At 38.4% G+C, this 13,329-nt stretch overlaps 1 protein-coding gene across 3 annotated transcripts in view; it reads right to left on the reverse strand.

Annotated features, from left to right (window-relative positions):
• Positions 1–5,806: 5,806 nt before the first annotated feature.
• Positions 5,807–13,329, reverse strand: part of cdh16 (cadherin 16, KSP-cadherin) — a 39,643-nt gene continuing 32,120 nt past the window's right edge. For 2 of the 3 annotated variants that reach the window (XM_027157534.2, XM_047817101.1), the window contains exons 15-18: positions 12,745–12,984; positions 8,170–8,286; positions 7,293–7,409; positions 5,807–6,461 (exon numbers count right to left, since the gene is read on the reverse strand). In XM_027157534.2, coding sequence (XP_027013335.2) covers positions 6,361–6,461; positions 7,293–7,409; positions 8,170–8,286; positions 12,745–12,984 — 575 coding nt within the window. In that variant the 3' untranslated portion in view covers positions 5,807–6,360. The remainder of the gene's footprint in view (positions 6,462–7,292; positions 7,410–8,169; positions 8,287–12,744; positions 12,985–13,329) is intronic. The other variant, XM_047817206.1, reaches the window with a different exon arrangement.

The following is a 13,329-nucleotide window of genomic DNA, read 5'->3' on the forward strand; positions in this document are numbered from 1 at the left end:
TTCAGCGGCACTGTGGTATAAATATATACTGTATTTATATTACCACTAGTCGTTCTGCATATTTTTTTGCATATGCGTTCTTACTTATTCAGGCATCACCTTAATCATGTTATGCACACATGCAAGATGTTCCACCGTGTTAGAGAAGGTTTTAACTTGATGCCTGGGTTGACAATAATTGTCTTCTGTAGAGTGCTGTGTTACTGTAATGCCCTTTACAATGGCTGTCAGCCAGTACATAGTCGTGTCTCTTTCATAGCCCTGACATCATCCTGCACCTGGAAAACAGCTTTGATTCCCTCGTCCAGAAACAACACTGTTCCTGGAAGAGCTTCCCACCCCAAAAGAACACCCCCACATTACACACATAATTTTTAATTCAACTGATAAGTCATTCAATGAAAAGTCTATGACACGTGTGTGAAGCTCATATCCTATTCTGTAAGCTGTCTGGAGCTGAAGCGTGACTTTCTGGGAAGAAAGCACTTCTCGGTATAACAGCTGGCGATGAGGGAAGGAGGGGGCCACATGGCAACGGTTGCTATAGCAGTTATTCATATTTGTCACTTTCATTGTTATCAATGGCTAAAGAAATGATGAAATACTTGGAAAAATTCAATTCATTCAAGAGCAGTTCTATGTATGTATAGCATTTTAGATTTACATTTATTGCATTTGGCAGACACCCTTATCAAGAGCGACATACATTTTTATCTCATTTTATACAACTGAGAAATTAAGAATTAAAGGTCTTGCTCAGGAGCCCATCAGTGGCAGCCTGGTGGACCTGGGATTTGAACTCACAACCTTCCGATCTGTACAGTAGTACAACATCCCAACATTTAGCACCTACCGTAAATGTTATTTTAAAGTTCCATAGAATTAAAATGTTTTTAGTTTCTAAGATCACTTGAGCTGCAAAGATAAATATAAAGATAATATTTGTATTTATATGAGAACAAACCACGTATAAATGTGACCTACATTTTTCCTAAAGGCTTTATAATGCAGGTCATTAAGCATGCTTATCTCTGCCCTATCAGATACCAGAAATAAACAATATTTCCAGTAATGCTGGTGGGTAAATTTAGACCAGGCTTTCATCTACATTGGGTGCAAAGAGCAAGAGTGTGTAAAACTCTCAACCATCCAGCAAAGCTTTGTCTTACTCTGGGATAAGGCATCTCATGACTGGTTTGTGGGAGTAGGCAGGCACTTTCGATGCATATGTATTAAAAGCATGTGTAGGTGGTATTATGTTCTAAGCTTTTCCCCATGAGCCCCACTTTCCAGTTTGTTTGAGATCTTGAGAACTAAGAAATACTTTAATGAACTAAAAACATGTTAATTAACCATCTATTGTGAAAGAAAGCAAAGGCACAACGTCTTTTAAAGAAAGAATTCAAAACACCTGCACAATTGTCAATCACTCTGAATTCATACGTTTACTGACACGTCTGATTTTTTATTGGGTAAAAAGAAGCCTGCTTTTTCTTTTTATATTCTGTTGTTGAAACTTAGACATTCTGCACAAATTGTGTAAACATTGGCAGGTCTGGAACAGTCTATTAATTTATTTTGGTATTTTCCATCTCAAATTTACCAAATTTCCATTTGGTATTGTTCAAGAATACCAAATGGAAATCCATTTGGAAATCCAATCCTGTTAGAGGCCTACGTCTCGGTACCGAGCCACCACCGCTAGGAGGCGAAAATGCATCAAATTCATTGTAACTTCATTGTAACTTTTAAGCATTAAATCCTCTAAATACACGGTTAAATTTGTTCTAAGCTTTTCCCCATGAGCCCCACTTTCCAGTTTGTTTGAGATCTTGAGAACTAAGAAATACTTTAATGAACTAAAAACATGTTAATTAACCATCTATTGTGAAAGAAAGCAAAGGCACAACGTCTTTTAAAGAAAGAATTCAAAACACCAGCACAATTGTCAATCACTCTGAATTCATACGTTTACTGACACGTCTGATTTTTTATTGGGTAAAAAGAAGCCTGCTTTTTCTTTTTATATTCTGTTGTTGAAACTTAGACATTCTGCACAAATTGTGTAAACATTGGCAGGTCTGGAACAGTCTATTAATTTATTTTGGTATTTTCAAGTTTTAAACCCATGGTTAATATATTACTTAATTAATAGCCACCTCAAGCCCACATAGCAGCTATTCTGCGAGTGGGATAAGAATCTCATAGTATTAGGAGCTACCTAGATTGAGCCTCTTGCTTTCATCAGCAAAGTGTGTAAAAATAAAGGACAATTTGTTATTTGTTAATTAACCAGTACTTCTTCATACAGGATCTGATGCCTTTTACAGAAACACTAAGTGTAAGGTGAGAACGCATTCTGGGTTTTACAGTATGTCACTCACAAAGCAGGAAAAAGAGACATATTCACAATGTGATTCACAAGTTTGTCAATTGGAGTAACTAGCAGATGATTGCAGTGCATATTTGAACAGCCATGGAACACTTGACTAACATAAAAGCAATGCAACAAAAGCATTGCTGTTCTTCATTTTATTTTTTGAAAGGTCAAATAGAAACATATGTCAAAACAGAATAGCTGCCACCCAAATTCAATCCCAACCACAAATGGTATGGTACTGGTATTCTGGCAGAGGGCTGTGGTCCATTGTAAGCTATGGAGAAAGAGAAGAGGTATATTGCACTGGTAGGTATTGCAAAATGTTCCCATATGTGTGTTATTGTCAACAGTCTACTTATGTGTGCTTTCTTTTAGATGGTTGTTGTTAAGCAAGATGGACCTGACACAACACACATCCCACTCACCTTGAACTTGAACTTGGAGGTTTGTCACATATAGAGTGTTATAATGTATACTTTTTTGCTGTGATATTCTTAATTGCAAGTTTTCAAACTTGGCAAACATTAATATGTATATAGTGTAAAGTCACATAAAGCATATGAGATATGTAAGGCACATAAGACATAGGACATAAAGCGCACAAAAGTGAAGGACAATACAGTACAGGAGAAAAACATCAGCTGATTGGATCATAAAGTGTCCTGATTTGATGTGTGTGAAATGTGCATGTTGTTGGATTGAATCATGTGATAGGACACTCCAGGTCTCCAGGTGTACCACTAAGCTTATTGTACCACCCTTTGTGCTTTGTGGTTCAAACCGGTGTTGTCTACATACCACACAGTGATGCTTGTCAGAATGTTTTTAAAGGCGTTCCTGTAAAATACGGTAAGGAATAACCTCGTTGGTGTGTGCAGACCACGTTAACCACTTAAATATCTGAATCTTGAAATATTGGTATTGTGTCACCTTTTGTAGTGACCATCGGCAGTGGTAGCTCATGTGGTTAAGGCTCTGGGTTGCTGACTGGCGGGTCAGAATTCAAGCCCCAGCACTGCCAAGCTGCCGCCGTTGGGCCTTTGAACAAGGACCTTAAGCCTCTCTGCTCCTCTCAGTGCTGTATCATGGCTGACCCTGTACTCTGACCCCAACCTCCATGTATGTATGTAAAGAAAGAATCTCACTGTGATGTAATGTATATAAGACAAAATAAAAGTTTCTATTCTATTTTAATCTGTTCTAAAAATAGCCTGGTCATTCTACTACTGTACTAGTACTAGTACTAGTCATACTATTGTGTTTTTATCAGTGAACCTGATGATGATGTTGGAGTTAGATGAAGTCAACCTGTGTGTTAAATGCATGACTAAAATCGACTAACATAATTACATAATCTAATTAATTAGAAAATAATTTAGAAAAGATTGAAAATAATTTAGAAAAGATTAAATATGCACTACATATTCTGTATATGGCATTCCTGCTTAGCATTTATGTTTAATGGTTCATACTTTTTTCTATTTACAAAGACACTCCAGGTGCCCCTCCTCCAAAATGCAGATGCTTAATATATATTGCATCAAGGTAATTACAACCTTCTTAGTACTTCGGCTTCGCTTATTTGGCCATCTAACCTTCACTCGACTCCTACGTTCCTGGCAGAGCTAAACAGTCCTGGATGATGGAGAGCACTAGAGAGGGGCTAAGAGGCTGAGGCCCTATTAAATTAATCAGACAGCTGAACTGTTGTCTCATTTGCATAGATTAAATGCAGCTATAAATAAATGCTCATGCTTGTTCAACTGTGGGTGTTTGCAGGTGTGTGTGGAAAGAAATGCTGGCAGTTTTAAGGGTGGTTGCTTTTTATTCTGGCCTGCAAGCCTGACCATTACCTTCCACTGCTGTCTTTTCTTCCATGTGTGTTTATAAAGTATACTGTATTAAAAGCTTTTGATACAGAGTGAGCCTCAGCAATCTCAAAGCAATAGCAGGTCTACTTATAGCTAAAATTTATTATGATGTCTTACAAAACAGACAACATGTTCTAGTTTTCTCTAATAAACATCACTTTACAGACATCAGTAAATAAACTTGCGTCGGATTTGAACGTCATTGCTTGATTCTGCAATCAGGAAAAAAGTAGAAGAAAAATAAACTCTAAAAAGAGTCTTAAGGACTGAGAAACTGAATGGAAGGAAGTGACACATATTTTCCACAAAGTTAAAAAAACGCTGCGTCATGGGGCGCTTCATCAGCCTGAAGAGTGTTTACAGGCTGAAAAGTGTCTACAGCTGCTCTCTTCTTGGCACAGAAAGGTCCATGGATAATGGAATTTTTCCAGAAGTACAGCAGACAGCAGTACAGATGACATTAACCCAAACTGCAGCTTTTGGGACATGGAAAAAGCGACTAAGTTGTTTAATAATCCTCATTATCATTCATTCTTTCAACTGTCAATCTGCATTTTGGTTGAAGTGGATTTGAGTATTTGTGTAAAATAACGGTAAATATGAGTGTGGATCTGATAATAGGAACAGGTCAGAAGGTTCCTTCACGGCTATTTGAGCACCCATTTGCTGTAAATCGGAGTGGTTACAAACCTCTGCCTTTTACATGGCTCGACTACCAGCTAAACCGTTTTGATCCTAAGAGAAGGAAAACAAGGCCAGTAAGTCTAAATATAGTGTCTGCCTCTGTCTCAGTGGCCCTAAGGTTTGACCCACGCTGAGTCATTTTGGAATATTCCACTGGGCTTTTGCATTTTTCAAAAATTGCCCATACACAGCCTTTTATTGCCTTTTTCCAATTTGACAGTTTAATAAGCTCATTGTGGCTTTTTAAAGCTGAACCTGCAAATGTTTCTATTGAAAAGCATGAACAAATATAAAGAATTTTGGATGTAACAATGCCATTTCCCTTATGATCCATTGGAATAAATGAACGTTTATGTGACCGTTCACAGTCCAGTGCTTATAAATGAAATCTGGCCTACTTAACTACACATGAATTTTGCAGGTGAACTGCCTATATTTAGCACTATAGATAAAAGGAGAGCATGAAAAATAAGTAAATGAGTGTCAGAACTAGAACAAGCGATCAATGGGATACATATTAAGTGAACAAGATAACGCATAGCATATACCTGAAAGCAAACTTGATTTATTTTAAATCAAAGGAGGCTGGATACAAGAAGGCATCAGTGGAGTATCCCATTAGCAGGTTTATTTATGGTGATCTGCAGGGTTATATATAGCCCACTTGGAAGGTCATCTAGGCCATGCTGTGCTGTTGTCTTTCTGCAATAATAGGGGCTGCGTGGTAATCCTCTCAGCCTCCTTAACTGTGGCGTTCATTTTATCCCCTAGAAAGGGTCAAATAATCTCTTCATTTAGAAAGGCTTCAAAACAATGATGATCATTAATGAGTTTAAGCTTTAAAGAATATTCATGCAAGAAACAACAGTGATCTCTTTTCCTCACTGTTTTATTTCAATTAGATTTAACAGATGACACAGTGAAAGGTGTTAATTTGTTAAATGTGGGATTAGTGATTTCAATATAAAGCATTTTTTATCAAGATGAAGTATAAAAGTAAAAAGAAAAGATAAATACAATCATAAAAGAGTGAAGTTAACGCACAGGCTCATATTAAGTAAACAATAGATAATCCTGCTAATCCTAAATGTATTAAGACTATAACTACAGATGGTTATACTGTATATAACTAATAAAAAGCACTGTCTAGACCACAGTACCTTTAGAAAACCTATAGTCCATAGACATATTTCACAGTCCTTCACCTGTGGTTATGCTACACTATACATTTTCCATTAGCTGATTAATTTATTTTTAAGTGGTTTTAATCCAGAATGCTTAGGAAATGTACAGTGCAAGGGTACATCAAGATGAGGATTAGGATTAAGTAAAAACGGGGCCTGTAAAATCTAACATCAGGTAAAACACATTAGCGCTTTTGTGGAACTGGTGTATGCTGAACAACAAATCCACCTAACTGATGATTTACAGTGAGACATGGAGAGGCATTGTTTCCTGATTGGCTTTCCCATTCGGTGGAGGTTTCTGGTACGACAGTCTCACAAAAAGAACTATTAATATGATCCCTGTTGACAAAGAGAAAACAAATGTTACTGCTAGAAATGCTAGAAATGCAGCATGTTCCATTCTGTTGTGCTTATCTGGATAGAAACTTCTACTCACAAACATTGCAGTGATTATTATTATTATTATTATTATTATTATTATTATTATTATTATTATATATTCATTCATTCATTCATTCATTTTCTACCGCTTATCCGAACTTCTCGGGTCACGGGGAGCCTGTGCCTATCTCAGGCGTCATCGGGCATCGAGGCAGGATACACCCTGGACGGAGTGCCAACCCATCGCAGGGCACACACACACACACTCTCATTCACTCACACACTCACACACTACGGACAATTTCCCAGAGATGCCAATCAACCTACCATGTATGTCTTTGGACCAGGGGAGGACACCGGAGTACCCGGAGGAAACCCCTGAGGCACGATGAGAACATGCAAACTCCACACACACAAGGCGGAGGCGGGAATCGAACCCCCAATCCTGGAGGTGTGAGGCGAACGTGCTAACCACTAAGCCACCGTGCCCCTATATATATATATATATATTTACCTTATATATTTATATTCATAAGCCACATTTAAGGAAATGCACAATTTACAATCCCTGTACTACTCATCATTAATAAATAATACCACTGACCAAATTTCTTTTGGCTGGTGATCATTTGAAGTACTTCAGTGACAATGACATAATGAGTTGCTAGGAGTGTATCAGACACAGCAACATTTTAAAAGTTTTCTATAGTAATGGAATGAAACCAGTTTTGGTAAAGGACCTTTAAATGAACTTTAAAACCCTATCTTAGACAGAGTTGGGATTCTTACCTATAACTCCCAGAGTTCCAAGAAGGACTCCCAGTGTGGACTGGATAGTGGGCATCCCTGCAAGTTGCTTCGCTGCAGTGCGGCAATTCCCTCTTACGTTACATGTGCACACAGTTACTGGAAGTGGAGAGGTAAAATGTCAAGGTTCAATTCTTTTTGCACATACAGTAAAGAGCATAACTGTAATTGAGGAGAGATAACAGGGCAAATAAGGGCAACTCACACACACACACACACACACACACACACACACACACACACACACACACACACACACACACACACACACACACACACACACACACACACACACACACACAGCTTTACTTCAAACTTGACACACAGAGGAGCAAGCAGCATCAGAGAGCACCAGTATTTAAAATATCAGAGTTAAGGGTGGCCTCAGTTTCCTTTTTTTTACACACCAGTTGTCAGACATCAATCAATTATAATTGAGAATTAAAATATAATAATACATTTATAAGCAATTATATTAAATACTAATTAATTTTTCATTGCATCCTTGATTGTTTATTTCAGCTGTTCCCTTTTGATCCAAATCCCTACTCGGCACTTAGTTAAGATTAACAATGCCCACATTATATTATAAACACTACATGCCCTTACAATACCTGTTTTAGATTTATTGCTATGTCATCAGCAACATGTACAATAAATGAATAATAAATGAAAAGGAAGATCTTTAAAATAATGTTCCGCATATTAAATTGCAATGATTCATGAAAAGTGAAATGAAAGTTACAGCCTCGGTATAGCTGGGATGGTTAGGTCACCATGACATCAAATTAACCTTTTATTCCTCCACAACTCGTTTCTATTACTGTAGATATACTGAGCCCTGGATATACTGACTTACCAGGCAAATTAATGAAGGTGCTTCTGGGAGGAGAGCTGCTATCTGAGATGGTGAAGGGCACCGTATAAACATCAGGGGTTAGATAGTCCATATTCAGAGACAGGTTGGTGTGAGTGTCTGTGGAGAGAAAGGAGTACTGAGATTACAATACTTATAAATTAACCTAACATGGTGCAACCACCAGAGTCTGTGAAATTTGATTAATTCATGATTCTGTGATGGGAAAGTAATAGCTAAACTTTGTTCACTTTGCAGATTTCTTCAGATTGAAGACAAAGCACATTCATAGAAACTTGAACACGTTGGAATGGCCTCAGCGTTCTGAGTGTGTGTGTGTGTGTGTGTGTGTGTGTGTGTGTGTGTGTGTGTGTGTGTGTGTGTGTGTGTGTGTGTGTGTGTGTGTGGAGGTGGGATTTGAACCTTTATCTCAGGAGCTTAATCTCTGATGAGGAGCCATTGCCTAAATTGACTTGCAGGTCCCTTTGAATAAAATAAGTAACTGTAAATTAAAGACAATCAGCCCATTGAAAAAGAGCATAATGATGACATTTTAATCATTGGTGGTTCCACACTAGGCATTTTTTTTTCCTTGACTGTCAGCACACATGTTACATGAACATTTGATGGGAAGCGCGTGCGAGGCAGAACGCAACTGCTTTTTAAATGCGTTGCCACAAGAGTTCTGTTTGTCACATCAAAGATCTACCAAAATCTAGAGAACATTTGACTGTTCAGAAAAGCCAAGCACTTTTTTCTATTACCCCACCAATCTCAAGGTCAAGGCTCAAGGAGCAATTGAAAAACATCATTAACAACAACAACAACAATAACAACAAAAAGACATATCCCCAGTAGAAAAATGATGCTGAAGTGATGGTAAACATAGCACTGCAGCAAGCAAGCTAACTGTTAAAATGTTCATCTCTTTAGGAGGAATAATGCACTTAATGTTTCTTCAGAATGGACCACAACTTTAATCTTGTTAGTAGCAAAATAAGGATCTTTATGAGATCGGAGATATTTTAACCAGAACACAAAGCTCCATAAGATTCATAGTGAGAAATCAGTCAATGTGTTGTTCTTAATAAAGCTAGTTTTGATTTTAAAGTGTATGCAGCAGCTGATATTTAAGGCTGTAGGCGTTTTTGAGTGCTTGGGCAGTTACTGTACCACATGTTTGCCATGGAAGAGTGTTATACTGTTAGCAAATGCTTGTGTTGGTACAGCTTGGAAAACACCGATATCTGTCCTGTATCTAATCAGAGCTTAGTTAGGTGACATTGAAGCAAAAGCTCAGTCCACTAAAGAGGTCATGTTATCACTCTTGGTTTAATCTTATCACAGCTCCTAAAAGGCCTCTACTGTCTTTTGACACTTATATCCTTTAATGTTCCGCTGGGTTTGAGAGGCTGAAGAGGCTGTGATGACGCCAGGAGCAAACTGAGAAACACACCTATCTTCTGCTGTATCTGTGCTGTCAGAGGTGAGGAGTATGTTACACACTCCACTCTACTCACTACAGAAGGGACTGCAGTGATGAGAGCTTGTACTGGAATCCAGGTTCGGTCTGTTGCCCTGAGATCACGTCTGATTCATTCAGGTTTAGAATAACGGCCACTTTCTTACTCGTTACTAAGCAACACAGCAGCCATTTAAAATGGGTCTTCACTAAAACTCTTCACTAATAAGAAAAAAAATGTTCTGAGGCAATGATGTGCACGAAAAAAGGCACATAATCTGCAGCTACGTATTTACTGATATCCATATACTGATGTGTTTTTTTATTAACTGAACGAGAGAAGAAAAGACTGAAGAAAACGCAGCAGGGAATATACAGTAAGAGTTTATAGCTGATGAAATGTCAGTGCCAATACTGCTATGAATATCACTACTTGTGATATTTTTGTGAAAGAAGAGTGAATTTATAATGTCTGTACAATGTCTGTCCCACGTTTTTAGCAATGACAATATTGGTGTAATAATAACATAGTAAAGCTGGACCTGTAGCAAATATTCATTTTATATTAACCCTTTTTTTTTTGTCCCAATCTGCTCAAATTCCCACCCCAACCAAGCTCATAGCCAGTTCTGTTCCCTTGCCCCATGACGACGCATGGCTGTGGTACCATTACTATAACCTATTTATCTTTTTTATTTTTTTATATGATTTTCATTCATTCATTTATTCATTTTCTACCGCTTAATCCGAAGTATCTCAGGCGTCATCGGGCATCAAGGCAGGATACACCCTGGACAGAGTGCCAACCCATCGCAGGGCACATACACACACTCATTCACTCACACACTCACACACTACGGACAATTTTCCAGAGATGCCAATCAACCTACCATGCATGTCTTTGGACCGGGAGAGGAAACCGGAGTACCCGGAGGAGTAACATGCAAACGGGGAAAACATGCAAACTCCACACACAAGGCGGAGGCGGGGATCGAACCCCCAACCCTGGAGGTATGAGGCAAACGTGCTAACCACTAAGCCACCGTGCCCCTTTTATATGATTTCTTGATTTTAAAAAATTTAAATCTACACTAAATATAGATTTTATCAGATTTGGTCCTCATGAAAATCTGAGTAAATGGACACAACACACAAACAAATAAATAAGAATTGATGATCAGACTGCAATTCATTGATGGAGGGAGAAGGAATTATTTCTATTCATGATGTTACATATTAATTTTATTTGTTTTATTTTTACCATATAGTCTTAAATAGAGGAAATAAAATCCCAAAGGAGCACAAACTTGGTAGCCGCTCGGTAGGAGGTACAGTAAGATCTAATGAGAAACCTGAGGATGTATGACTACATCACAGCCATGATGAAGGAGAGTGAATGAAAAGGAAGCCATGTAACAGGTTGCTTGTGTGTGTGTGAGTGTGTGTGTGTGTGTCTGTGTGTGTGTGTGTGTGTGTGTGTGTGTGTGTGTGTGTGTGTGTGTGTGTGTGTGTGTTTGTGTAATTAGCACATTTAGTCTTTATGTTCAGTAAGGCCCCAGCTGTGAAAATTTCAAGTCAATGTAATTATCCCATTACAAAAAAAGCATATGCCTTTTCATCTATTAACAGCTCGTAAAAAAGCAAAAGAAAGCAAGTGGCACAGAGACCCAAACAACCACCTGACTCAGAGAATCAATGCAGTCATCTCAGGCAAGTCAACATGTTCACCGGGAATCTGTTTGTCACATTAATGATGGTTATGTGCAGAGGAAAAGAGTTATTGCACTTCTTATTGTCAGCTGTGAAATGCTCAGGTCAGGAAGGCAATTTCCTTGAAATGTCTGTCTCTCATGTTTTCAGATCATTCTGCTCCTTACACACAGCATGATTCAGTAGGTCTCTATAAAACACCTAATTCAGATGACGTCTTTCACTTACTGGACTGGTGAATTGCCACTGAAATGTTATTTTCTGAATAGCCATTTTTAACCTGGCCTGACGTCAGCAGCTGGGACCGCCTTTGTGTCTGAGTGCATTGACGTGATTTTGTCTTTTCTTCTTTCTTCCATCTACTTTTTTTTTAATGCACCTGAAATACTGTCATTTATTCTCAATAGATTCTGATCCAAAATGAAGCAAGTGTGTCAAGACCACTGCATAACCTCACAGTGCTACAATAGCCTTGACTATACAGTGACGAAGGTAGTAATAATATCATTAGATAAACACTTTACTGTTCTTATACAAATGCAGAAATGGTGTTTAAAAGTTTGTTAGTCTACTGACTGGTATTTGAAGTCTGTGGTTGCGTTGTAAGCGAATTTCTTTATTCTTGTGAAAAGTAGTGGACTTACTTATCGATAAATTCTGAAGGTCTCACAGAATTTTTTTTTTTTTTACATGTATCTTATTTGCAGCACATTTTATTTTATTGTTGAATAACATAATATATAGAAGTTGCTCTAAGTAAGCCTTTTTCTGAGAGACTGGGTTGGTCTAAAGCCATAACAAGAGTCAGTCAATCATGATGTAATGAACACATAGCACAAGGGTTAGGGTTAGGGTTAGGGTTAATAATCATAACAACAGTGATACTGGTGATTATGAAAATAACAATAGGTGAGCAGCTGTCAGTGTCTTAGCAGGTGACAATAATATTAGCATTGACCACAATGAGTAAAAAGTTAGCAAGACCATTAGCACTGTATGCACTGAGAAATATGTTAATTAGAGAGTTACTACTGAACACAATGAATAATAAAGTCATTAGCATCAGTTAACACATATCGCACAGTGAGCTTCACGATGTTCACCACTTCCTTTATCTGAATGTTTTCACACTTAAACCAAACTGCATGCAAAATTAAGACAGCATTTGGATTTTATTCTCTATGTGGTTGAGTTGGTTCATACCAGAGATTGAATGGCAAAGTAAAGTGAACTGAGGAGGTAAATAACCCAGGGTAATTAGATCATCATGGGCAACACCGACCAAGATTTTGTCTTTCATGGTTCTGTTCTATATTATATTTCTTTTATGTTTCTTGTACCACATTTGGCTTTGCTACACCCTGTTTTTTTAATTACAGTGATCATTGGATTAAATGCTAACTGACCGTTGATGGGGGTGAGTTTCCAGTTTCGTCTCACTGTAGGCTCGCTGCTGAGCGAGAAGTTGAGGCGGCCACCATGCAGAGGCCCGTCGCTGTCCCTAGAAGCCAGAACCAGCGCCTGATCTTCCAAGCGTGGTGTGCAAAGGTACTTCCAGGAGTAATCACCCACCAGAACAGGGCTGTTATCGTTCACATCCAGAATATGCACCGTCACTAGAGTGCAGGCGGACAGGGATGAATTACCTGCAAGATGTGGAAATTAATTCAGTATGACTTTCATAGCTAGAGTAGGACTGCAGCTTCTAACCAGATTTGGAGCTTTTTAAAAAAAAAAAAAAAAAAAGATTAATCTTGTTTCCAGGGGGGCACGGTAACTTAGTGGTTAGCACGATTGCCTCACACCTCCAGGGTTGGGGGTTCAATTCCCGCCTCCACCTTGTGTGTGGAGTTTGCATGTTCTCCCCGTGCCTCAGGGGTTTCCTCCGGGTACTCCGGTTTCCTGCCCGGTCCAAAGACATGCATGGTAGGTTGATTGGCATCTCTGGAAAATTGTCCGTAGTGTGTGAGTGTGTGAGTAAATGAGAGTGT

The sequence above is a fragment of the Tachysurus fulvidraco genome, chromosome 1 (assembly GCF_022655615.1).
Source record: "Tachysurus fulvidraco isolate hzauxx_2018 chromosome 1, HZAU_PFXX_2.0, whole genome shotgun sequence".
Classification (NCBI taxonomy): Eukaryota; Metazoa; Chordata; class Actinopteri; order Siluriformes; family Bagridae; genus Tachysurus; species Tachysurus fulvidraco.